This window comes from Sprattus sprattus (assembly GCF_963457725.1).
Source record: "Sprattus sprattus genome assembly, chromosome: 5".
Lineage (NCBI taxonomy): Eukaryota > Metazoa > Chordata > Actinopteri > Clupeiformes > Clupeidae > Sprattus > Sprattus sprattus.
Window position 1 is genome coordinate 17,866,972 of NC_137924.1, and position 26,874 is coordinate 17,893,845.

The 26,874-nt window shown below is 46.2% G+C and overlaps 1 protein-coding gene across 3 annotated transcripts in view; it reads right to left on the reverse strand.

Moving 5' to 3' along the window:
- Nucleotides 1-818: 818 nt before the first annotated feature.
- The window catches only part of tbc1d4 (TBC1 domain family, member 4), a 32,421-nt gene continuing 6,365 nt past the window's right edge, over nucleotides 819-26,874 (reverse strand). For 2 of the 3 annotated variants that reach the window (XM_080838967.1, XM_080838969.1), the window contains 18 exons: nucleotides 24,111-24,740; nucleotides 22,909-22,998; nucleotides 22,014-22,118; nucleotides 21,218-21,350; nucleotides 20,837-20,928; nucleotides 20,500-20,610; nucleotides 19,287-19,406; nucleotides 18,626-18,685; nucleotides 14,391-14,599; nucleotides 11,162-11,313; nucleotides 10,763-10,966; nucleotides 8,892-9,053; nucleotides 8,240-8,398; nucleotides 5,742-5,986; nucleotides 3,820-3,979; nucleotides 2,993-3,162; nucleotides 1,968-2,144; nucleotides 819-1,133 (listed from right to left, as the gene is read on the reverse strand). In XM_080838967.1, the coding sequence (XP_080695093.1) occupies nucleotides 909-1,133; nucleotides 1,968-2,144; nucleotides 2,993-3,162; nucleotides 3,820-3,979; nucleotides 5,742-5,986; nucleotides 8,240-8,398; nucleotides 8,892-9,053; nucleotides 10,763-10,966; nucleotides 11,162-11,313; nucleotides 14,391-14,599; nucleotides 18,626-18,685; nucleotides 19,287-19,406; nucleotides 20,500-20,610; nucleotides 20,837-20,928; nucleotides 21,218-21,350; nucleotides 22,014-22,118; nucleotides 22,909-22,998; nucleotides 24,111-24,740 (3,204 nt within the window). In that variant the 3' untranslated portion in view covers nucleotides 819-908. The remainder of the gene's footprint in view (nucleotides 1,134-1,967; nucleotides 2,145-2,992; nucleotides 3,163-3,819; nucleotides 3,980-5,741; nucleotides 5,987-8,239; nucleotides 8,399-8,891; nucleotides 9,054-10,762; nucleotides 10,967-11,161; nucleotides 11,314-14,390; nucleotides 14,600-18,625; nucleotides 18,686-19,286; nucleotides 19,407-20,499; nucleotides 20,611-20,836; nucleotides 20,929-21,217; nucleotides 21,351-22,013; nucleotides 22,119-22,908; nucleotides 22,999-24,110; nucleotides 24,741-26,874) is intronic. The other variant, XM_080838968.1, reaches the window with a different exon arrangement.

The window sequence follows — 26,874 nt, forward strand, 5'->3', positions numbered from 1 at the left end:
ATAAAAATAAATCAATCACTGTCCATCTTTGGGAAACGGAAAAAAGAAAAAAACATTCACATGATTTTCAAGTATTTTTGAATAAAGTGAGATCTGTCCTTTCAGCTGGAGGCAATGGATGCCCAGCTCCAATGTCAACTAAGAAATAAGAAACAGAGGAAGAGGAGCTGTGTGTGTGGCAGGTGAAGAGGCTCTGGAGGAGTAGGAGGAAGACGGCCCAGGAAGGAGAGAGAATTTCTCTGTGGATCAGAAGAGAGGAATGAGAGAAAGAGATGGAGACAACACCTCCACACTGAGTAAGTGTCTTCCACCACCTTCACCTCCGCCATCCACACACCTCAACTATCCAGTCAAGGGAGAGAGAGAGAGAAAGAGAGAGAGAGAGAGAAAGAGAGAGAATAAACGAGTGAGGAAGAGAAAAATAGACAGTGCAAAAGCCAAAAGCATGGAGAGATAGGGAAGGAGGGAGAGAGAAAGACAGAGAGAGTAGTGTGTGTGAGAGAGAGAGAGATGGAGTGAGAAAGAAAGAGAGAGAGATGGATGGAAGGAAAGAGAGAGAGGAGTGGAGCTCCAGAGCTCTGTGACAGGGGAGACAGCACCAGAGAACCTGCCAAACCTCCCACACAGCCAATCAAACCCACTCTGTTCCAGCTCACCCCCCCCCTCACTCCCTCAAGCTCTCTTTCCCCCTCACTCCCTCCCTCTCTCTCCCTCCCTCTCTCTCCCTCCCTCTCTCTCTCTCTCCCCTCAGTCTCTCTCTCTCCATCTCTCTCCCTCCCTCCCTCCCTCCCTCCTCCTCCACCCCCATGCCAGGCCAACACATTCCCCTCCCAGAGCCCTCGTCTCCACCACCGCCGCCGCCATGCCCGCACAAACGCTCTTCCTGGCTTGGTGGCTCTCCGTCCCCCTCACGGCTTCTTGCCTGGGGCCTTGGCTTTGCCGTTGGGCTTGATGTGGGTCAGCTCCACGTCGGCGGTGGCGTCGGTGGGCAGGCTGCTGCGCATGCGCTCGATGGTCTTCTGGTAGGACGCCTTCTCCTGCTCCAGCGAGCGAATCAGGTGCTTCATCTTGCTCTCGCGGGACAGAAAGTTCTCCATGTTCACTTCCAGGCTCTGGATCTTCACCCGCGCCGCCTGCCGGGAGAGGAAGAGAGAGAGGAGTGCGTCAGAGAGACGGAGGGAGAGACAGAGAAGGAAAGAAGCATGAGTGAGAGAGAGAGAGAGAGAGAGAGAGAGAATGTGACAGACATTGTCAGAGAGAGGAGGAAGGAACAAATTATAAAAAAGGGGAGAGCAAATAAACACTGAAAACATGGTGTGTGTATTTCAAGTAACACAAAAACCAATGAAACACCTCAAGCTAACACCAGCTGAGCAGTAGCGCTCCCCTCATCGACACTTACACTGAGGGAATGGGATTAAGACAGAACACCATTGGGTCAGCACACGCAACAACTAATCAGGCGTGAGCTCAGCGAGGTGGAAGTGATCGATGGCTGATGACGAACCCTCTGACCACCATCCCCCTGCCCCCCCCCCCACCACCCCCCCGCACGTTTCTCGTACCCCATCAGGCCGGCGGAACGAGAGCTAAGCTCAAAGACATGGCCAATCTATATCTGAGTCACTGCTATGACCCAGAGTCAAGGGAGGCTCATAGTCGCTTGGCACATATCCGGGTGCTCTCGTTCTCCAGTTAGTTCTCTCTTGCTGTGAGACTTTAAGGTTGGGCTCTAGTGCCATCTATTGGCAGGAGAAGGACTAATTGCAATGTAGGGAAAAGGGACGGGTGCTGCATGAAGGTTCGGAAGGTTTAGGTGAAGTGAGAGTTTCCTCTCTGTGGGGTTTGTAAATGATATTCACATGGTTTTGTTCATAGCTTTTGTTGGAACAAAAAAACCTTAGTAAGTAGTTAACTGAGTAGGAAAACATGTGCCGAAACACACACACACACACACACACACACACCTGGAGTTTCTCTAGCAGGTCCATGTTCTGTTTCTTGAGCTGGACGTTGGACTTCTCCAGCTTGTCCAGCCGGTCAGAGTCCTCTGAGGGTGTGGGGGCGTCCACCATCTCATCCTGCAGGACGTGGTACTCCACCTCATACGCATGCAGCTGCTTAGAGATGTCCATCTCAGATATCTGATAAGAAAACACAACACACGCATCAGACTACTGAATCAAAACTCATGCATCAGACTACAAATATAGTAAAAAAATAAACCATACAGCCATCAACCTACCATACTGCATAGATAAACAACACCAATGTGCAATAAATAACATAAAACTGCCCACCTCATATAACATGCAAAACTCAAGTGCAATGATTATCCCAGCCTGCCTAAACCAAACATATCAGCCCCTCTGAATGCTGTAGCAGCTAACCCACAGACTTGTACAGTGCTGCCAAGTGTGTCCATCTCAAATTCTGTAGAAGACAATTAAATCGTCCACAGACTCAATATAGGTTGGAAGTCTAAGGGTCATCCACAGTATGTCACAAGACAGGAAGCTGTGCTAAAAAGCACTTCTGCCTATCATGTGACAAACACACCTTAGCAAACACTGTGGCTAGCAAACACTGCACTGCAGAGTGGAGCTCAAGTATCTGACAAAATATCTACAATTCTGTGGAATAGTGTGCGTGCGTGTGGCGTGCACGTTCGTGTGTGTAAATATAGAGTTTGTGTCTGTATGTGTGTGTGTGTGTGTGTGTGATGTGAGTTTGAACGTGTGTATATAGGTTTGTATTTGTTTTCATCTGCGTGTGTGCGTGCATAAAGTGTGGTACATATAATTGTGTGAGTGTGCGTGTGTGTGCGTGTGTGTGCGTGTGTGTGAGTGTGTGTGCGTGCGTGCGTGTGTGTAAACTTTAAAATACATAAAACATTATAAACCGTAAATTGCATAGGGCAGTGAATTAAACTTAAGCCACGGAAGTGTAGGTGTATGTTTGTGTGTGTGTGTGTGTGTGTGTGTGTGTGTACTTTGGAGATGGTGTGCTCCATCTGGGCCTGGCTGAGTGAGGGCAGGCTGGTCTTCAGGTAGTCCACGATGGTCTCGAAGCTGTCACACTCCCGGATCTCCCCCTTGTGACTGCTCATCAGACACAGAGCCACCTTAAAGATCACCTCTGTGCCCTGCACAAACAGCAGGTCTGCAGCACAACACACACACACACACACACACACACACACACATCATGGTAAGAGAAGTACTTGAGCAATTCTAACAGCCATACACATATGACCGTGATGACAGAAGTTCTCTAATAGTTCCACACACACACACACATCATGGTAAAAGGAGTACTTGAGCAATTCTAACGGCCACACACATTTGACCGTGATGACAGAAGTTCTCTAATAGTTCCAAACACACACACATCATGGTAAGGGAAGTACTTGAGCAATTCTAACGGCCACACACATACACATATGACCGTGATGACAGAAGTTCTGTAATAGTTCCACACACACACACACACACAGGTACACAAACCTTAAACAAAAACGAAAAGCCAACAAAACTACAAATTTGCATACAAACACACATGCACAAACGTGCACGTCAGTCTCTGAGTTTAGCTCTAAAACTATTTTGTCAATTCATCCCATTGAGAAAAGCAATCACATTAAACAGAAAAGCAACAAAACAACCTACTTTCCCACTAACAGAGCCTGTATCAGAGCCACTGAAATTTGAAGCTGCCTTCTTTGAACGGCATTACACACACACACACACACACACACACACACACACACACACACACACACACACACACTGACAGAAGCACAAAAGATTGCAGCGTTACCGAGGATTCGGGCGACAAAGCCGAGGGGAAACTGGGAGGCGAAGAGCGTGAGGAACCAGGGCGCGGCGTACAGGCTGGGGCAGATCTCCTGCTCCTCCAGGTGGCTGTAGAGTTCCCGGTGGTAGTCATGCAGCAGCCGCGACAATTGGTACATCTGAATCTGAAGGGGGGCAGGGGGAAGGAAGGAGAGAGCGAGAGAGAGAGAGAGAGAGAGAGAGAGAGAGAGAGAGAGAGGCGGGTTTTAAAAATGGAGGCATGAGAGTGGTGGAGGAGAAGGGGGAAGAGGAGGAGGGTGGACTTTGGACAGGTCTGGCACACGGGTATTGCGACGCCCAACAACCACGGCTGGCAAGCTCCATGGCACGGCTGGGGTTACACATTACCACACCTGCCAGGACAAGAACACCACAGAGAGACCTGCTGGGACCATGCAGACAAAGCTTCTTGTGTTGGTGGTGGGGCGGTGCAAACAAAAGGTAGCGGGACAGGGGTGGGGTGGGTGGAGTGGGAGGGGTTGTGGTAAGGCAGTAGCCAAGTGTTTGTTTTTGTGATACGACTGAATGACTGCGGGAGTACATTTTTAAGGTTAATCTTCAATCCCAAAAATGTGTTTGGTTAGTCTGAAAGGCATTTCAGGTGATGCAGTCATTTCTAAAGTCTGAGTCACTCGGGGTTGTAATGTTTCACCTTGGGAAATGAAGGCTTAGTCTGACAAAACCAGAGACGATGGCAATATTTACCTGTTTGCCTAGAGAAAGAACACTGAGTAGCAGATGCACCAACACGCTAGCCAAAACATATAGCATGGTATGCCCAAACAGACCGCACATGGCTAAAATGGCACTCTGCCTGCTGCAGGAGCACAGAATGACAAGCTTTTCTGACTATTGCATATGCAGACGAGAGGGTCGTGGGAGTTTCGGGCAAAATTATGTGAGGAAAAGAGTGACTGATTAAGAATTCTGTTGTGTATAAAAACTGTGGGGGACAGTGCAAGTGTGTTTTGCAGTGACAATTTTCCACCTTTTAAAAGTAGGTGTTATCCAGAGTGCCCCTTTGATGCGTGAACAGAATAAGCTTCCAGAATTAATGGAATCAGTATTCTGAGCACCAGCTTTTCTCATTTTTTTCAGTTTTTAAAGCAGCCTCTACGTTTTTTTTCTGTCCACTTCCTTAAGTGGGGACGCCTACTACACTATTGAATTTGTTTGTTAAAGCTGCACTGAGTACTTCTCTTTTTTGAGTGTTGCAGAACTACTTCCCTGTTTTATCTCTCTGTTTGAATACACCTTATTAGCATGTATATCTATGATCGCTAGTTTTAATTCCTTTTAATGTCCGTTCCATGATTCCATTCAATTGTTCCGGTAATGATACCATTCAGACGCAGGTAGCGTAAATAATGGTCAGAGGGCTGTGACATGTCCAAGTGGCTGTTTACCCTGTGCACATTTGCCCCTCAGAGACTTCAAGGTCGGAGGAGTTTAACTGCTAACAACTATTTGACAGTAAAATAATGAGAACTCATAGAGCTTGTTCACAATAAGACCAAATTCTACTGAACCAATGTGACCTCAATAGACCATTACATTACATGTCATTACATTAAGAAGCTGCGCAAGATCTATGGTTTGGATGGATTGATCCATTTTGGTTAGGTTAGATTGATGGGTATGAGTATGTGTATGTGAGAGGATTGGCCTCTGTGGGAAGTCCCCAACCTATTGTACAAGGAATTTAACTGTTATTTCTGTGTCTAACAAAACAAAATACATGTAGAAACTCTGAAAGATAGAAGCTATGGGATGGTGCAACACTACAGTTGCATGCACTGCTTGTTCAGCAAGGACATCAAAACACTTATGCGCACACACACACAGACACAGACACAGACACAGACACACACAGACACAGACACACACCTGCAGTGAGATCATGTCGGGGCGGTACTGTCGGCGGAAGCCAAGGTCGTACATGAGGAACTTGAGCATGTCGAAGGCCTGCTCCTCGCTCATGTGCAGCAGGAGCACCCCGGCCACGAAGCTGATGCCCTGGCAGTAGCCCACCTCCGTGTCCAGCAGGGAGTAGGCCTTCAGCAGGTTGTACAGGGACAGCTGGCCTGGACCCAACTGCGTGCTGAAGTATGAGTGCGTAGGGAAGGTCCGGCCTGAGAGAGAGAGAGAGAGAGAGAGAGAGAGAGAGAGAGAGAGAGAGAGAGAGAGAGAGAGAGAGAGAGAGAGAGAGAGAGAGAGAGAGAGAGAGAGAGAGGAAATAAAGAAGAGTCAATGCCAGAGTGAGATATGGTTTAACCTATGGTTGGTGCCATTGCACTTTCAGTTGCTAAACAACATGCTAGGATCAGACCATAGGTTAAATTGCCTAACTTCCACACATTCCGTTCTCATACGTATGTCAATAGTTCATGCACACATATAAATCATTGGCATGCAACAACTCTCCAGAGGCATTACATTCACCTTAATGTCCATTTCCATTTAGATTTGTGGTGATCTGAAACCTTTACAGCAAGTTGGTGGCATTCATTTCATCATGTATTCATGATTCTTTGAAACTAACTCAGTGTGTACTGAACACATCTGACCACTCCGACCCATTGGCTCCCCCCTGTGGCCATGCAGAAAGATAGCTGACCATATAAAGGAAGTTTATCACACTGAGAGCTAACACACAAGGTTAGTGTAAAACTGGGTAGACACAGGGCACAATGTTTACATTTGGAACTGAAACGTACACCGAAATGCATATAATTTACACATTAATTATGTAATACAACTGTACTAATATTACAGGTATACTTAACACGTCTCACACTGGATTCTATAATATCCCTTATCACATCTAACCCATCCAATTCATCATGATTGGAATCTGATCCTTTTATATGCTGAACATAACTTCACCTGCACTCATATATGGGCCATTCTACCGAATTGATGCAAAGTCATGTCGGATATATTTTGAAATTTTGTATTTTTTTTTCCCAAAACTTTGACCGTATGTATATTGTACCATATCTAAAGTACACATATCTAGTAAAAGAACTGTCAAGTTTTATATTGTATTTTCAGAATGTGTTGGAATGTTTTTCCTCTTCCAAAAATTGTCACTACCGAAACATCACATTTACTATAGTAAAAAAGTATTATTATTGACCTGTTCAGATTGTGTTTCCTTCCCTTCTCTGAAGAGTATTTTTAAAAATATTTCTTGAAGATTTTCACAATGAAATCCATAGAAATGAATTTTTTACCAAATTTTCAAGGTCAATTTATCTGTTTCGGTAGTGACTGCACTGTTTCGGTAGTGACTGCACTGTTGGATGGATGTTCATTTCTCTCCCAAAATCATCCAAAAGGTGCTCTGGGCCTCCCTTTAGTCCACACAACACATTTATTTAAAAATTATGGGATTGAACTACTTGCCATTTCATTTTGTCACTACCAAAATCATCTGGTCACTACCATATGTTTCGGTAGTGACTGTTTCGGTAGTGACAATTCTAGCTAACTTTAAGCATAAATAAAGAATTCTAGCAAGCACACGGCTTGCAAACACATCTTTGAAGAGGTGTACACACATACAAACATAAGATTTTCCATGGAACCCCAAAAGGTTTACTTAATTGAAGAAAACATGCGTTTCGGTAGTGACAATTCTTAAGGTTACACGTCGATTTTCAGACTTTGGAACACATTTATATAAAAACGATGGGATTTAGCTACTTACCATTCAACCATGAGGGACAGAGATGCAGTGTCACTGCATGGTCAAAAATGCAGAGTCGTGGCTAAAACACAGGCTCAGCCTATGGACTAAAACTCTTGTGTTTCGGTAGTGACATGAAAACTAGGGACATGATTTTTTGAGTATAGTAAATTGATTTAAAAATTAAACCCACAATAAATCTAAATATTCCAAGTTCTGTTTCAACCCAATCATAAAGATCTTTGAAATTAAATCATTGAAAAAAATCAAAAAAAACTGAAAAGTGTTATTTAAAGGCATTGAAACTTAGATGTCAGGGTTGGGGACAGCTACTTCCCAATAGAAAGTACCCTATAAATGATGATTTTGTATATATTAAGCTTATCACTATCTCATGTAATGCATTGGGTTTATATAGACCATAACATTTTCTAATTTAATATCTATGCCTAAATACCTAATTGTTTTGTAAATAGATTTTATTGTTGAGGGACTGCATATTACACGAATTCGGTAGAATGGCCGATATGCATTTACATGGTGTGTGTGATACCAGCTCTTCTATAGAACTGTGCAACAGCTGCTGTCTACTGGCCTATCTATACCAGGTGTCTATTCCAAATCAAACTAGCAGATCCATCTGCCTGTAAAGACTGAGCGGATGCAAAGCGGTCCGCTGGTGGCCCATATGTACCCAGGTCGACCAGGATGGCGTGCTGCTGGGTGGTGAGTTGCTTGAGCAGGTCCTGGTAGGGCGTGTCCGGGGGCTGCTGGCGGGACGGGAGGCGGTGTTTCAGGCGGTGCTGCTGGGACAGGGCCAGCCACACCTCACCACGGCGGCTCTTAGGGACGCCTGCCGTAAAGAGAGAATGGAAGAAGGGAGAGGGAAAGAGTGACAGGAAGAGAAAGATAAATACAGTCAGTAAGAAAGAAGGAAAGCAAGAAAGAAAAAAAAGTATTTAATATCACAATATCATTTAGGCAACAGCCTCATCTGGGGCAAAAGAAGCAAAAACAATGGCAGCAGAATTACTTAAATCCATGACTTGTATCAGCAAGTCAATAAGCCACTATGGCTAGTAGAAAGATGGGAGGAGGATGCAGACCACACATTGCAGCTCAGGCAGTAGCCTCATCTGCAGCAAAGAAGAAAGTACTATGGCAGAAGAATTACTTGAGACTTGTAACAGCTAACTATGGCTAGTTACTCTGGATTCAGACATTGAATCAGCTAATTATAGCTAGTTACTGTGTTTACAGACACTGCAGCTGTTCAGGGCCAGAGCAGATGAAGAGGGCCGAGTGAGGGGGGAAGAGGTTGGGGACGGAGCCCAGATGGTTCTCACCCTGGCTGAGGAATGTCTGGAGCTCCTCCTTGTCCCACTGGACCTTGGCCCTGCAGGAAACGCTCATCTTCTTCTCCCAGAAGGCCTGGATCTCCTTGGAGTCTTGGCCCACTTCCTGGTAGTCCAGTTTCATCTTGCGAATGTGCAGCTCATCTCTGCTGGCTGTGGGAGAATGTGTGAGAGAGAGATGGAGAGAGAGAGAGAGAGAGAGAGAGAGAGATGGAGGGAGAGAGAGAAATGGAGGGAGACAGAGAGATGGAGGGAGAGAGAGAAATGGAGGGAGACAGAGAAAGTGAGATATGAACAAAATGTTCTGACACAATCTGGGTTAACAGTTATTTAGGGGACAGACATGACAAGTTAAGTGAGACCTGGTCTCCATGGAAACCAACCACAGAGTTAGATCACACACCCTTGCGCCCGATTTCCTGCCAGAGGGCCAAGCTCTGCTAGCAGTGCCATTTGCCTGAAATCTACACACAGAAGCTGACACCAAGCATGGTCAGTTGCAGAAGTTTCACTCTAGAGGCAAGTCAAACTATTTTCTCCTTTTTCCCCCGCAGGAAAAAGAAAACAGCCATCTCAGCACTTCAGCATTTTTCCAGTTGTCTACTTTCACACAACTACAAAGCATCAAGCACAAAAGTGAAAGCACATATTGAACCTGAGGGAGTGTTCTTGAAGCAGACCCCCCTCGCATCAATATTACGCAAGCCATGTGTGCAACCAGCAGACTCTACAGACGTTTTCCTAAGTTTCCCATGCTGTCTACAGCTAAGCAGAGACAATATAAAAGCCCCCGAGAAATCCTTACCTTCTATTCAAAGAGATGGAGTCATGACATTTAACCTCCTCACAAACAATCCCACACAAACAAAAGGGAAAGAAAAGGACAGATGTCATAAGTAAATAATGCAATACTCCATTCTGTCTATAGAGGGCAGTCAATCTTTTTTTTTAATTGATTTTGAGAACATTCATGTTTTGTGTACATTCCCACACATGAAGTCCCTCAGTGGGCAATGATAATCTCTGTAATAACACTGGTTAAACAGGGGAACAAAACTTTGGGTCCCTGTAATCCTCAAAATTAGTTCTTGAAGAGGGTAGTCTGCTCCATCCAGACATTCCTGTCTGAAAATAGCGTCGCTCCAGAGCCTCAAACAGAGGCTTAAGCATTTCACCCTCTATAAATAAATACTGAGCCGAAAGAGAAACACAGTTTAACAGGAGGCAACATGGCTACTCCCCAGTGTGTGTGTTTTAAAGAGGTTCTGGGTACACCACGAAGGGAGGGCTTGTTGAGTTCAGTTGAGAGCTGTGGTAGCTGTGGCATGCGCTAACCTCTCCATTACGTAACTGGGTGTACCACTGTTGTATACATGATCTTCTACCGTCTTACACACTTCCTTGTAGAAATTACTTCAAGGTTAATTTTATAATATGCAGCTACTGTTACACAGGTCACTGACTATACAGTATAATGAGTGTGTGTGTGTCTATGGTACTGTGTATTGTTTGTGTTTGCATGTATACAAATACAGTCAAAGTAAGGGCAGTAGTGTGGGTACGGTTATTGACCTCTGCATATAGTATGTGTGTGTGTTTGCATATACACAGATATAAGGTATTTGTGGTGGCTCGTGGTGGTTGACCTTTGCATGTTTGTGTGAATCTGTGTGTGTGTGAACATATGCACACAAACACACTCTCACAAAAAGATAAGGTATTAGTAGTGGTTGACCTCTGCATATTTGTAGTGTGTGTGAACGCATGCATGTTCGTGTGAATGTGTATGCAGACATGCTTGTGTGAGTGTGTGTGCGTACATTTGCTAGTGTGTGTGTGTGTGTGTGTGTGTGACTACTGACCCTCCAGGCGCTGGTTCTCCTTCTCCATCCGCAGCAGCAGGATCTGCTGGTGGATGGCTTTCCTCCACAGGGACCTGTACTCCGCTGGGCTGCGGCTCCCGCTCTCCCCTGTGGAGGGCTCCTGGTCTGGGGACAGCATGCGGGACAGGGGGTCCTGCTCTAAGGCACGGGGGGACAGAGGAAGCAGGTCCAGGGCGTCCATGTCTATCCAGAGTCACCCAGGAGGCATGGTTATGGGAGCAAAATAATATATGAGAAAACAGGATGGCACACAAACTAGACATCCCCCCCCCGCCCACACACACACACACACACAAACAGACAGACAGACAGACAGACACACAGACAGACACACAGACAGACACACAGACAGACACACAGACAGACACACACACACACCTGGGCCGTGAATGGAGGAGGGTTTGTTGAGGGGCGAAGCCACACTCAGGAAGATCTTTTGACGCCAGGACACTCTGCGCGGGGTGTGTGAGAGCGTAATCAGGGAGTCATTGCTGCAGCCTGACAGGGTCCTCTTCCGGCCCTCTCCATTACTGATGCAGAAACACACACACAGCAAATATACACACATTGTATATGTGCACAAATGTAAACATGTCATTGTATTCTGTGAATATACAAAAAAAACGCTGAAATACATAAGGACACAGACACCAATGTACGGGATGCTACTGTACATCTAAGCCTGACAGATACACGCATGTCAACAAAACGCACTCACACAATGCTGGAGACAATATGTATGGTGAGTTGACGCGCACACGCACACCCACATGCACACACACACATGCACACGTCTGCAGAGCTCTAGGTGAAGAGCCCAAAGAAGTTGACGTGCTGTGTCATCCCCTTGTTATGGTGCACAACCATCTCTCCTGCCAAGTTATAACATGAAAAGGCAACACTGGTTAAATAGTGCAGAACTAGTGTATTTGCTGTTAGTACACAAACACCTGCAAAGAGAACATTTGTCAAATAGTCGCTGTACATGCAACAAATCCAGGGGGAAATGTGCATGACATGAAGGTAAACAGATTTAAAAGGTCAAGAGGAAACATCAGTAAGCTGGAGAGAGGACGCTTCAAGATGCTATGGCTGGCATCTTGAAATCGCAGCAGCTTGTGGAACAACAAACATCCCACTGTTGGGTTCCCTGTAAAGCCTGAAGCATCTCATCTCTATCTCAGAAATCGAGATAAGAGTGAGCATAGTTACACCAATCCATGTGACGGGGCATTTCAGGCAGGGCAACGGCCCTGTACCCTGCAGGTGGAGCAGCATCTTAGCGACTCTTTGTGACGCGCATGGATGGTGGAGCTGGAGCTAATTGACCCAAGGGTCATGGAGTAATCTGAGCCCAGAGGGAGGCTACTGCTGGGCCAGTCCAAAGGATCTTGGCTGTCCTTACAACACTTCCTGAACACGGGAGGCCATTTATTAATCCTAGCCATGTCTGCCACTGGCATCTGATACCATGCACTGGCAACCTAGCTTGTTCACCTCCTCCAAATACAGACTCGGAAAAGGATGGGCTTGTTCAGCACATCCTTTGGGGGGAAAAAGAAACTGCTAAAAATGAAAAAAAAGTCGTCATGTGTCAGACAACCTCAGGATTTTGGAGAAAATACCTCCAAGGTCGAACCTTCTTCTGCCTTCCGCAGATAGCGGCTTTGTGACGGTCTGCTGAACCACATTCCATTAGTGACTGTCTGGTGACATTAAAAGCTGCACATCAAACACTGAATAGCCTCACCTCTCCCACACTGACGGAATGAATACCACCAGCCTGGAGACTTAGGATCACATTTGAATTGGAAATTCTACCCTTTACGGCCGACAATGCTCTGAGCTGGAGCAACGCTATTCACATCACTGACACAGAAATCCAGCCCCAAGAGAAACTGGCTATTAGAAACTAGCAAAGGCAATTTAGTTTTGAACAAGTACTTATCAGAGACCTGGGAAAAGTATTAAGGGCTGTCTGGTAGGTGGTAGTTTACATAAAGCCAAGTTAATAATGTATTCAGGTGAGATTTACACAATGGGTCAACATCCCATAACAGATTGCACTACATCACAACCATAGAGATCTGCTTTGAGAAGAGTCTGAGGATGTGGTATGCAACAACTGGTCGCTTTTGATTGGAGAGCATGGACTCTTTCCTACTCATTGTACCAGTATTTGGCAATGACAGATCATCTAACAGATCTAGTTGAGTTGGACTGACTGCCCTGTGGGTGAGATATGTTCTTTAGTCTAATAACTAAATCACTGTCTCAACTTTAGATCCACCTTAACCTCTGAGCAAAATGAATGTGGCGAACCGGAGAAAAGTGAAATAAATGATAAGTCTGAAAAAAAATCTGAAACAGAAGCATGTTAGTTTTGAAGCTACAAAATGTGGCAAGCACACCTGCAAACGTGACACCATTAACGCCCTTTACAGTGAGAGTGCTGGTCAAGGGTAGACTGTGAGGAGACAACACCACCACTCGAGTTTGTAAAGGGCTTAGAAGCACCAGCATGCACAACAAGCAAAGGGGGCCTTTTAAGTGAGAGTGGTTCCCCCAGCTTCTGTTCTGGCTTCTGACGATATCAAATACAGAGAGTCCAGCTGTGATGTTTTGGAAAAGAGAAGAGAGACGAGGACAGCGTTGATTTAATTTTTTTTCCCTTTACACGCAGTGCAACAGAGGACACAGTGACGGCAAACACCTTTTGGTTAACTCTGCAGGGACACATGAAAATAGCGGTCACTTCACTGACACCCCTCCACACCCACCCTCACCACCCACAAACCAACTTCCCATGACAGCATTTCGGCGTGGTTAAAAGCGGTTAGGGGGTTCGGGGGGGACGAGGCGGCTTTGAGCCCCATCCCCTCTCACCTCATGAGGGTCCCGAGGTCGGAGATGGACCCGAGAGAGCCCAACGAGCCCTGGTAAAAACTTTTCAGGAAACTGGGAGTGGAGAAGGAAGGAGGGAGGCTGAAGGTGGACTCGCTCTCTGACACACTGCGCTTTCTGGCGAAGGCAACCGGGCTGGGGAGGGAGGGGGTTGTGGAACCCAAGACATAAAAGGCCACCAACAATCACAGGTTACAAAAATTCATGCTGCACAAAATAACCTCCACAAACCACTTCAGTCCACTGTGCTATTAAAAGCAATGATATGTGAGGAATTAAAGTTAAAAGTTAAAGTTATAGAGTGCATGTAATGTGCTGTATGGGATGAAGTTAGGAGGGTGTGATGAAATAGGAGAAGAAATGTGTGTGAAAGAGTAAAACAGGCAGAAGCCCAAGAACAGTGTGCTCTCAGTCTTCTATGTCAGTATGTGGGGATGACATGCCGCTCACTCCAAACACATTAGTTTCAATGTAAAACATGGCATAACCGGAAACTGTGTCATCAAAACCAAGACTGAGAAGAATGAAAAAAATGCATCCTGATCTTCCCAAAGTAGCTCTCATTCTATCGTCAGACGTCAAAAGCTCAACTCAACTTCAATCCAACCGCTGACCAGCACACAAGACAAAGATGCATGATGGAAAATCAGAGCTGGAGTCCCATGATAGCAGACAGGAAGTGATGCGACAGGAAGTGACAAACCTGCTCTGGAGGAGCTCCGGGGCTACGGACTGCTGCCGGCGGAGAGGAGCCTTGGGGGCTTGGGCCTGGGAGTCGGTGAAGGAGATCTTCTTCTTGACGGGAGGGTGGCTAAAAGTGTGGGCACGGCGACGGAAGGGTGCAGCCTCAGGGTCGTCGTCAAGGTAACTAGGCGGCGTTCCTGGAGGGGAGTGTCCGGGAGACTCGTCCTGCTGGGAGAAAAGATATGCTGTTAGCAGTTGGGGTGGGAGGATTGTGTGTGTGTGTGTGTGTGTGTGTGTGTGTGTGTGTGTGTGTGTGTGTGTGTGTGTGTGTGTGTGTGTGTGTGTGAGTGAGTGAGTGAGAGAGTGAGAGAGAAATGAACTAAAAACAACCAACAAATAATAACAAAACTTTCAAAAACACTTCACACAGTACAGAGACTTTCACATGGAAATGACAAGTAGCCTTCAGGTTCAAGCGTTTGAGTCCAAAATCAGTGTTCTGCTACATTCAGAATGTGTCCACAATGACCCAAAGCTGCAGCGCTGCCCTTCACAGAAACCCATTTCACCAAAAGTCAGTCTGCAAATGAAGCATACAAATCCTGAAAGTTCTTACCTCACCTGGGGTCAGTCACTAGAACCAGTCTGGATCTTAGGACCAGAGCAAGGACTGAGGTTGTGTGTGTCTCAACAGTCTGGCTGTGTGTGCAAACTCACTGATCTATTGTATGCTAATGGCCTGTGTCCTGTGACTCAACACATGCATGCACGCGTACACACACACACACACAAGGGTGCGCGCGCGCACACACACACACACACACACACACACACACACACACACACACACACACACACGCACAGTATGGAGTTGGACAATTGTGGAGCTGACCTTGCTTACTACACAGCCCACAGAGGAAGGGATTTTGCCCCTTCCATCCCTCTGTAGCTCAGAGCAGAGCTTCCTCCTTTCCAAAACCAGCTCTCTGTTTCCTGCCCTGTGCACAATATCCTGAACCCTCTTATGCTCTTATTAGTCAGCACAGGCAGGGCCATTTCAGAAAGAACACGGGCCACTGGAACACACTCTCTCCATCTGCTGTTTACATAACTCAGAAACAAACGCCCCCCTCAAAGGCCCTAAAAGGGTAAGAGAGACGAAGGGCTTCAACAAACTGATCCATTTTATGTAGAGGGAACAAGATCTGATTGGCTGGTAGTGGGTAATAGTGGCTCTACATGGTCTTCCAAGACCTCAGAAGACTTTGGACTTTGGATTCCATCTATGAAGGAGCAAGGAGTGATTTTCACATAGAAAAATATACTATGAAATGACATGAACTCAACAGTGACTGACTGTCGGTCACTAAGCATCATGGGAACTGTAGTCATGGGGCGTTTCAGAAGATAATGCAGTTCTCCCATTACTGAAGGATCCTAGGTTCAAACCCTAGACACTATGTCCCTACTGTTCTTGATGAGCTGGTTGGCTTTACTGTATGTGTGCCACAACATTGTTGGGAGGCTTTGAGAGTGAAGATCCTTGACAGCTGGAGAAACTCCATTTATAAATGCTCTCCATTGACCTCTGAGGCTAAAGAGAAAGAGACCAAACAAAAAGCCGAGGCAATTGCTCAGATAAATTGCTCCTCAACAGCATAAAGACGAGTAATCGATGGACAGCCACCGCTGTGGTTGTGAATGCAGGGCTAAATGGTATCAGTCTGTGTGTGAGTAAGACCACTGGGCAAATTCCATGCTGCTGAAAGAATTTTTTCCATGAGCCAGGACTGTGTATGTAACAGTTTTGAGCACACACTGAGGGCCGCATGGAGCAATTAGCTGAATCTTGAAACTGACAGCACTATGCATAGAATATATACATACAATTCCTACTTTTGCCTTTTCAGAGGTATTTTTTTCTACTTCAGGTGCACAGATACCATGATGTATCGTCTATGAACGAGTATCACAGAATAGCTGTGTTGTGATACCATAGTGAAACCATTGTAATCACGGGCAGTGTATTGCCAGTTACTCTGTGATCCCCATCCCTGTTTAAGAGCTAAATAACTAGCTACCTGTCAAAGGAATATCTTTCCAACAGTGCTAGCAAGGACCAAATACCCAACAACCATTCTATTCAGGTTGTGTCAAATCCTGAGAGACACCTGGGTTTCTTGTGTTTCACTCTGTGTGAGCAAAGCAGGGAGAGTCAGCTTACCTTAAGGCTACTTCACTTACTCTACCCCAGTGCCTTGGCGGATTTGCTTAGCGCTGGTTGCTTTAATGTTAGCTTAGTCTTAGGCCTCCTGGTGGTATCCATAAACAAAGGGACGACAGTTTCCAAATAAGTTATCCATAAGGAGAAGTGGCACCAGTTGCCTGGATGCAGACCTCGGAAAACAAACCGTAAAGGTAAAAGAACAGTCATGCTCTGGAACCGGAGAGAGCAGTCAAGACAGGTGTGCTACCCTTGTTAACCTGCCAAAGGTGAGGTACGTCATTTAAGCTCCACCTGAGGGGAAGCGATCTGTTCCTTACACTGTGCCCTAGCCTACAGTAAAAAGCATGCTACCTCAGACGTAGGTGATGGAGAATGTTAATTTGATGATTATCACTGCTTTGCCGAGTAGCTCCTGCATTCCCCTAAACAAAACAGAGTGATCTGAATTCCAAACACTCATTCTGCTGGGTAATGTCCTTAACAACAGTGATCTTTATCAGCTGTTATCAACCATCTTTTGGTCTCTAACAGCCATTATGCAGGGTGCACAGCATACCAACAAGTACAGAAGCACCTGACAAACACCTGTTATTGCTGGGGATGGAGAACTAAAATATGTGATAGCGAAGAGATAAATAACCGTCCTGTGCTATCAAAGGTGAATTGTCATTAATCTGTCCGGGTGAGAGTTCCTCTTCTCCAGGATTTATGTAGAGGATGAGAAACCACGCTCCATGAATGCAATATCTTCACACTCACTCACACATTAAACCCCTCGCCCATTTCAACTCTTGGGACGCTACAGGGAACACTCAGTTGAGAGAACCATTAGATCCCCCTGAGCCCACATACATGCAAATCATTAATATCGGTCAGCGTGTTCTCCTGTTCTGCAAGTTTTTGTCATTCCTTTTCTAACCTCGTTTGCTGTTCCCCACCAACAGTGCCGCTCTTTGATACCGCGCTGAATGATACAAGTGAGAAGCTGAAGGCATGCAGAATAACAAGTCTCAGTAGCTAGGGGCCTGGGCTACGGCTCTGTGTTTGGCAGTGAGGAGCTTGTGAGGAGCTGGTATCGAGTCACATCAGGAGACCAAGGACCAGTAGGCATCTGGGTCACAGGGGGACTCACGTGGAGTCCCCTGAGACACACCAGAAGGGGCAGGGGGGGGGGGGGGGGGGGGCGAAAAGGCCCCCTCGAGGGTCCCAGTCGCACACACAGCACACATTCTTCACCCAGGTGAAGATTAGAGACCGGGGCCAACCTGATCAGTGTGGAGAAGCGCCTGCCAGCGGAGGACAGGCGCTGATTGAAGGGTTGGCATGCCGCTCAGCAGCCCTCTCTCTCTCTCCCCCTCTCTCCCTCCCTCTCTCTCTCTCTCTCTCTCTCTCTCTCTCTCTCTCTGGCGGTCTCTTTTGCTCCCTTTTTTGGCTCAGAGTCCGGCTCTCACTCTCTCTCACCTCTTTTGCTCTCTCTCACCTAGGTGTGCTGTTTGACTAAGGGGGCAGGCAAAACATGTAGTATATCACCAGCCGGACACGGCAGCCCCTTTGATGGATGCTTCCTCTCCATTCACATGCCCAAGGCTGATGATGCCTCAACAGAGCTCTGGGAGCTGTCAAGGGTAGGGTGCAGACTTGTTTTGGTGGGCTGGAGAGTGTAATTGTGTGTGTGTGTGTGTGTGTTTGTGCTTGTATTTGTATTTGCGTGTGTGTGTGTGTTTGTGTCTGTATATGTATGCAACAGCTCTGGGTATTCTCACATACAGTAAAGGGAACTTGGTTCAGTGGGCTGGTTGGAATGTGTGTCTGTGTGTCTGTGTGTCTGTGTGTCTGTGTGTCTGTGTGTCTGTGTGTCTGTGTGTCTGTGTGTCTGTGTGTCTGTGTGTCTGTGTGTCTGTGTGTCTGTGTGTCTGTGTGTCTGTGTGTCTGTGTGTCTGTGTGTCTGTGTGTCTGTGTAAGTATAAGGAGCAGTTCTGAGTATTCTCACACACATTCGCGCCAGGCGGAGGTGGGCGGATACTCACCCGCTCGAAGCTGCCCATGCTGCCTATGCTCCCCAGCCGGCCACGCATGCGGTTGGCCCCCTGTGCACAAGATGAGAAATAGCTGTCAGGGGCCATCGCCTCCAAGAAATACACAACGCAAACTTGTCCCTGCTCTTTAAAAGGAAGCTGAAGACAGCGTGTAAAGATATGAGCTAAGGCTTCACAGAAATCACAAATGCAGAGAGAAATTCCACCCTCGTTTTCTTGGAAAGAGACAGAGGAAGGTTGAAGGCATGCATTCCTCGGATACGGTTACCTTCCTAGCAAATACGTGATAGTTGCAATATTTCAGACTTTGTTATCTGTAGGCAGTGCCTGTCTGTAAAAACAGACAGTCTCAAACTCGGTTTGAGCTAAAACAACAGTTTGATTCTCATTCTTTGTTATTGTTATTGACCCAGGGGCCATGTTTGGGAGAGTGGGGGGGGGGTGTAATTATTTACAAACAGATAAGCAGATGGTGGGGGACATCTCTGATACATCACCATCCTCCACACCAACAAAGGCATTCATAATATGATCACACTTCTCTAGCTATTGGTGCCACTGGGACACACGTTGAATATGGGTCAATCCAAATCCCTCCCTGACAAACAACAACGCAGAACGACACAGAATGGAACGGTGGTGGTCCACAGACCCGGGAGAAGATGTTCTCCAGGGAGCTGGTCAGGGAGGTGCGAGCCTTGTTCTTCAGGAGGTCCAGTTTGGAGCGTCCCATGGAGGAGCTGTCTGCGGCGGCACTGCTGCTTGGCGCATTCTGCCCACACATCACGAAGGGCCAAGAAGTGGGGGGAAAAAAGAGGAGAAAAAAAAGAGAGAGAGAGAGAGAGAAAAGGAAATAGATTAACAATCTTTCCACGTATGTGATTAAATAAACTGGGGCATGTGGTTAGGAGATTCCTCTGAAGCTGCATTAAGAGCTGCACAGGTACCAGCACAAATGGACCCGTACAGAGAGTACGAAGCACAGAGAGCTCCAGTTGTCTGCTGGTAGACGTGGAAGTGCTGTGGGCAGTTTCAGAGCGTCTGACTTCCTTTAGACTTCCTTATCGATAGCAAGAGAAAGTGGGGTAGATAAGAGATGGAGGGGCGCCCAGGGGAGGGGGGGGGGGGGGGGGGTAAGTCTCAGAGCCGGATTGAGGACTCTGTGTCAAATGTCTTTAACCTTTGATATAATCAAGGTCTCTGTTAAGCTCTGTTGGCATTGATAATGATGTCACGTTGATTAAATAATGCGCCTCACTGAAGCCAGGGAAATGTTTTTCTCAGAAGTTCCAAGTCCGAGCTTAAACTTCAAGTGGTGTTTGAAATGTCCAACAACAAAGTGGTCTTGAACATAGCATAATAGACGGTATGTTCAATGTCATGCAGCTGGTTCAGGGACGCCGGCATGCTATCTAAAAGCACTCATTGTGCCGCCTGTCTTTGGTGCAGTGTAAACAAGTGAAGGCGGCATAATGGGGGATCTTCTTATTCTTAACAACAGTATAGCGAGATATCTGTTTATACGGGGCTAGAGAAAGACAGATAGAGAGAGTGGAGGGGAGAGGGAGGGTCTGCAATTCCCTGAGGTGAAGGAAGTAGGAAAGGTGTCCATTCTGCTCTGACACTTTGGCTGAGTGAGTGTGGTTGTGAGACTTACCCTGCCGTCTCTTCAATGTAACTCAATTAAGAGAGGGGGGTGGGGGTCAGACAAGAGAGACAGGACATCTCACCTGTGTGTGCGTCTGTAGTGTGCGTCTGTATGAATGTGTTTGTATGTATGAATGAGGGCTCTTGTCTACTTATATCTATACCTTTGCACACGTGTGTGTGTGTGTGTGTGTGTGTGTGTGTGTGTGTTTGTGTACCTGAGGGGCCTCTCCAATGTGAACATGGGATTTCTGCTTATTCTCACACAGCTGTCTCAGATGCAGAATCACCAGCTCATTCTCCTCCTGATCTGAACCCGGCTTCATCCTCTGAACAGAAACAGACACAGCGACAGAAAAAGATAAAGAAAGACACAGGGACAAGGACAAAGATAGAGACGGGGACAAAGATAAAGACAGAGACAGCAACAAAGATAAAGACAGAGATAGAGACAGAGACAGAGAGCTCGTTACAAATCATATCAGGGCACAAAGGATCCATTAAGTCTGCACTCGCTGAGTCACTGGAGACTGGCAGTTCTGCACTTACTCATACCTGAACGCGCTCAAAAATGTCCACCTGCTCATTATCCAAGAGCTCGGAGAGATACTTCTGGATGGCCAGCTTCGCCCGTGGAGGGTACAGACCTGAGGTCACACAAAGGAGATCAGACATCACCCTGGAGCAGCTAGCACAGACATCAACTCCCACTCGACTTAACAAGCTCTACTAAAGTCGATACAACGCTGAATCACAGTGAGCAGGAGAGGCTTATGTGATTTGTTTGCTAGTTACAAGAAGGTAGACATAGCAAATTCACTTTTTAATCAGATTTTGAGGTTGAAGTGCACAACTGAATGAACAAACACAAGGATGAAGTGTGTGTCATCGTATTAAAAACAAACAAACACATTTCCCCCCTGGCTCCCTTCTTACCCTCTATCCTCTCACAGAGCTTGTGCAAGTCGTGCATGGGGCAGGCCTCGCAAAGTTTGACCTGCGTCTTATCATTCCGCAGAGCGGCCGCCGTACTGAAGGCCTGTTTCAGCGTCAACATCACCTCATCCACCTGAGAAAGAGAAAGAGGGAGGGAGGGGGGAGGGAGGGAGAGAGAGATGTCACTAATTTCACACCTCAATGTTATTTTTTATTTCTTTTATGTTTTAGAGTAATTCATTCTTAAGTAATAACTTAATTTACTTAATTTAATCCCAGCTGTACATTTGTGCAAAAGGGACAATGACTGCATTGTTATTTCAGAAGCAATTAATATTACTTCTGATTGCTTAATGACATTCATACATCTTTAGAAGCAAATTCACTCTCCCTTTACACCTTAGCTCGCGTTAATCATTGACAAGGTTTATTGTGATGTGTTCTGAAGGTGTGATTATTCCAAGATAACGACCAGTAAATGTTTTACAGTGCGCATTCAAACCCTATTGCACTACAGTGGGGAAAAAGAACATGCATCTCTGAGTAAAGCACACAAGGGTACAGCATTATAAAAGGATAGGCCACAGAAGTACAATAATCCTAAACCCACAGCCATGTATGCATAGGAGAATGGGTGAAGCAGTCAGTGACAATAACATGCGAAACCGCATTGGTCCCATCCCAGGCAGTGGCGGGCCATTGTTCCTGTCTGCTCCTTGTTGTAAATAATAGATTATGTCCCACAGGGGGTCTGGTTGGGGTGAGGAGAAGATGCAGAGATTATCGAGCGGCTCACCAGAGAGTCGCTGGCGCACTGGAAGACGTAGCACAAGTACTGGCTGGGACCAGACTCCCCTGGATCGCGACAGATGAGGCCAAAATGATCGTTCTGTTTGATACCCTGTGAGAGGACAACGGAGAGAAGGAATAGTGTGAAGTGGAGAAAGATATGAAGGAGGTGTGTTATGACTGACATTACATTCATGCTCAGGGTAACAGAATGCAAAACATGTTCCCAAATGAAATGAATAGAACGTGCTGTAACCGGTCTAACTGAATCAAAATAACCTAGGATCTACTACTGTGGACAACACAAAACCAACTAGCTTGAGACCAGTTTTGTAATGAAACACAATATAGGAGTATATCAATTTGTGGCAATGCTGTGTGTATAGACCACACCCTGACCACACCCTATTTTTAACAGCAACTAATTGAGAACCACGACAGCAACTCCCAATAGCCGCTCGCTAGTTTTTCCGACGTATCACTTGACAAGGCATAACATAGGCATCAGCATATCCAGGGGCAAAAATAGAATCCAATTTGTGGTTAAGACACAAGAGAGTGATTCAAAGTTGACAGTTAACCAAATGACTGCAATCATCATGTTTTGTTGAAAAGGGGGGGCTTTTCATTTAAGGTTATTCAAGGGAGGTTTAAATGGATTTCACGGGTTTCTGAAATACTTCAGTTCCTGATTCCTTATTCATTCTCTCTTTGCACATGATTAGGTATGACCCGTTTATTCTTATGAATGATTAATTAAACAGTAACACGCAGGGTAACTGAGGGCAGTGTATTTTGGTAACAAAGGAAGTGATGGGAGAGGAAGAAAGGGGGAGAAGATTAACTTCAAGTGTAAACATACATTAGTCGGACAAAAAAAAACAAATGAAAAACTGGCAAACCTGAGAACAAGAGGAAATGTCTTTGAAGTTCTTCTCCAGCACAACCGTCTTGCTGTCTGGACTGATGAGGTTCACCTCAAAGCGGCCGACCTGCACAACAACAAAAACAAAGAGAGAAAAGATAAGAAAAGAATGGAAAGACGGGAAGGAGTTCATTCGAAATCTGACCCCGTTGCAGCCAAAGAAAGCACGACATGCACACAATGAAGGGCCCCGGGTACTTCGGCTGCTCCTCTTCCAAGGACCGATTCATTCCAACCCCCACACACACAAAAGCACAAGGGCCAAGGCCACGTTTGGAAATGAGAAGCCCGCTAAATGACCAGACACACACAAAAAAAAAAAAACACAGCTCCACTTCAGACTGCTGACGAATAGCTTACTGGCAGCCTTGCCGGCGGCATATCAATGACTTAAAGACGTATTCCTCTGGCAGGGATACACTGAGCGGTTGGCATCGGATGCCTTCCACCGATAGGCCTCAGCTCTCAGAGGTGGTCAGGAGGTGAGGGGGGCAGAGCTCTGCCACTGACAGCTGAGGATATTAAAGTGATTTATCCAATCAAATCCAGATGCCAAAGATGGGGGGGGTGTATTGGATATCCACCGGGTCCTGTTTACTGCTATGGAAGGGTGCTGTAGCACCTCCTATCCTCAAGGCTTGGCCACATAAAGAACCTTCAGTAAATATTACAGCAGGACAACAGCACTGTCTGGGGCCGGTAAAGTTTGTCTCTTATGTAATGTTGGGGATGGGGGCTGTGGCGGGGTTTGCTCAAGCTTAGGTGATAAATCACTTGAGGCCAAGGAGACCCAACAGGACCCTGCAGCCTCCCCCACACACACGTGAGCAGTGTGTGTTTGTGTGTGTGTGTGTGTGTGTGTGTGTGTGTGTGTGTGTGTGTGTGAGAAAGAGAGAGAGAGGCAAGCATGAGGCCCCTGAAGAAGGGAAACAGGACAGAGGGGCAGATGTACTAACATGTTAGCGCTCGTTTAAGGCGTGATTTCGTCTCAACCTGTGACTAAAAACGTGGCATGGTGTTTACCGAAGGAACAAAGTCAAGTTGTGCTTCTCCTACTTATTCATATGCCTTCATGGAAGAGCTGTGAGAAAAAGAGACACACACAGAGAGAAAGATAGAGGAAGTGGACATAAAGAGTGAGAGAATTAGAGTGTTAATGAAGGAGTGAGACAGACCCACCTGGAAGAGCATGGTGCGGTTCTTGTCGGCGTCGGACGGCTGCACGTGATTGGGCGCGCTAGCGTGGCGACGGCGCCCCGGAGCCGCCTTCATGGCCCCTTCACGGGACTTCCTCTGCAGGCTCCCCGCCATGCTGTTGCAGCGCACACGCACCTCCTGCTCCCCAAAGCCGGAGTCCTCCAGGATGCACTCGGGGAAGGCGTTGCGCAGGCTGCCCACGCTAGCGCTGCTGCTCAGCCCGAAAACTGCTCCCCCGCCCAGGGGGTCACTGACCACCACCTCCTCCTCCGCCTCCTCCTCCTCCACCTCCGGGCTCTCGCTTAAGGAGGCGGCCTGGGGGTCGTCGCCCCCGACGATGAACTCCACGGGGGCGTTCTCTGTGGAGCCGCGCTGGCCGTTAAGTAGACGCAGGCGCTTGCGGTCCACCTCGTGCTGGCGGAACTTGTCGATGCAGTCGTCCACCAACGTGGGGGGAGCCTTCTTCTGCGCCACCATGACCTTGCCACGGTAGAGCACCTCAAACTTCTGTGAGTTGTAGAAGGACTCGTCATAGCCATCTTGTTTGGGCTTGGTGTCCCCTTTCAAGGCCACCTTGGACACCTGCCTGATGCTGCTGATCACCCCAGGAACCTTGTTAAAAAGAAAAAAAATGGACACATGCATAATTCAACTCACTAGAGTTTCACAACAAATTCTAACTGCATTTTTACTAGGGGTGGGAATCTCTTGGCACCTCACGATTCGATTAAATTCCGATTCAGAGGTAAACGATTCGATTCTAAACCGATTATCGATTCTAGACCGATTATTGATTCTAAACTGATTATCGATTATCAATTCTAAACCGATAAAACGATTATCGATGCATTTCGACTTTTAAAACATTCGAGTTTGCTTTTGCTACACTTCCTACTTTGTGTTTGATAATTAAAGAAAATCAACAGATGAATTACCTTCTCTATTTTGTATTAGAGAAAAAGCTTTTCCTTGTCACAATTTTGACTTTCTATGAACAATGCAATAATCGATGCAGCTTGCATTTCAACATAAAATTAGAGAAAAAGCTTTTCCTTGTCACAATTTTGACTTTCTATGAACAATGCAATAATCGATGCAGCTTGCATTTCAACATAAAATGGATGTGTTAAAAAAAAAAATGTTTAGTAATTTTTACTACTTTTTTTTACTGTACAACATAACCTGCCTACCTTACTTTTACAAAACCAGATTTCCACAAGCCCTATACAATATTAATGACACTTCTACCGCAAGAGCATTAAACAAAGACAACAGAACAAATCTCTTTTGGGTTTTCAGGGTTTATGGGCCATATCCAGACCCCACAGCGCAGGCTTATCTCTGAAGGTTGTACAGTGAGCTCATGGAGACTAGCCTCATTGTAGAGAGGAGAGCGGGCTCCTCAAACTGAGGTGATAAATAAAGGGAGGCCTTGGAGACCCGGAGAGGAATCCCAATACATTTCTACATCATGGAGGCTAAACTGCTTCTGTCTGTGTTATGGATGAATGACAATGAAAACAACAAGGGTTACCTATTCTAGCATTAGAACTAGCGAAACACAGAATTATTTCTGTGCTGTTTTATTACACTGTTCAGAGTTAACACAACAGCAAAAAGGGATTGAATATCAATACGGGGTGTGGACCAGCTATTCTTGTGAGTTATCGATTTGCAGGAACACAATATCCTGTCTCTCTCTCTCACACACACACACACACACACACACACACACACACACACACACACACACACACACACACACACACACACACACACACACACACACAGTCTCTCTCCCTCCCTCCCTCTCTCTCTCTCTGTTTATTCACAACATTGTGACGGAAGTCTAAGTGCTTACTATGCCATTCATTCAAATATCTGCTCAATACTCCCGTAGATGCAGAGCATGAATTTATGGACCCATTAGCAGCAGCGGCTAAAAATCAGATATGTGGAATATCTCTAATGCAGACAAAGGCTGTCACACATAGACCCAATTCTGGAATCATGGACACAAGCCAGCACTGCACATGTCTTGTTGTTGGGCTTCCGTCAATGAAACTGACGTTTGAAAATAAATGGAATGCCAAAGCGTAGTTTTGCAAAGTGACAAAGAATGAAAAGGGGTTTTTCCCCCCTACTCTGCCTACTATGAAAGCATACAAGGTCATGCAGAATGCAGATGCAATGGAAGTGATTTACATTAGCAGAACAGGTCTTGCTGAGAGAACACACAGTCTCTCCCATGACAGATTCAGGCCATGAGCCAAAGACGAACCTGACTCTGAGGCTCTATAATGACGGCAAAGCCCTATGTTAAAAACACAAAACTAAAAGGTTTAAGGGTTCTTCGGAAAACACCCCAAAAAATGGTACAATATGGGGACACCATTATCTTGAACAATTAAAGGTGTCATTCATAACTCTGTAATGGAGGTACTAGACTGGGTACTCCTACTGGGACAAGAGTGTCTGTGTAGTCGGTTCTATAAATAACTCTAGAAAAATGACTTGCTGTATTCAAATTAGTCCAAGTCTATGCAGCAGAGAGTGACATGGGTTATAGTGGCCTGGTCATGACTTGTGAAAGGGGAGTATCAGTTTTTACCTGGCGGTGGTGGCACAGCTAAATGTGTCAGCTTGATGAAGTCCCCATGTAAGGCACAGGTTTGTGTTAAGAGCTTGGCTGTGAAAACTAATAGCACTCTAATTGCAGTAAGGTATCAAAGGTGCAAAAACAATA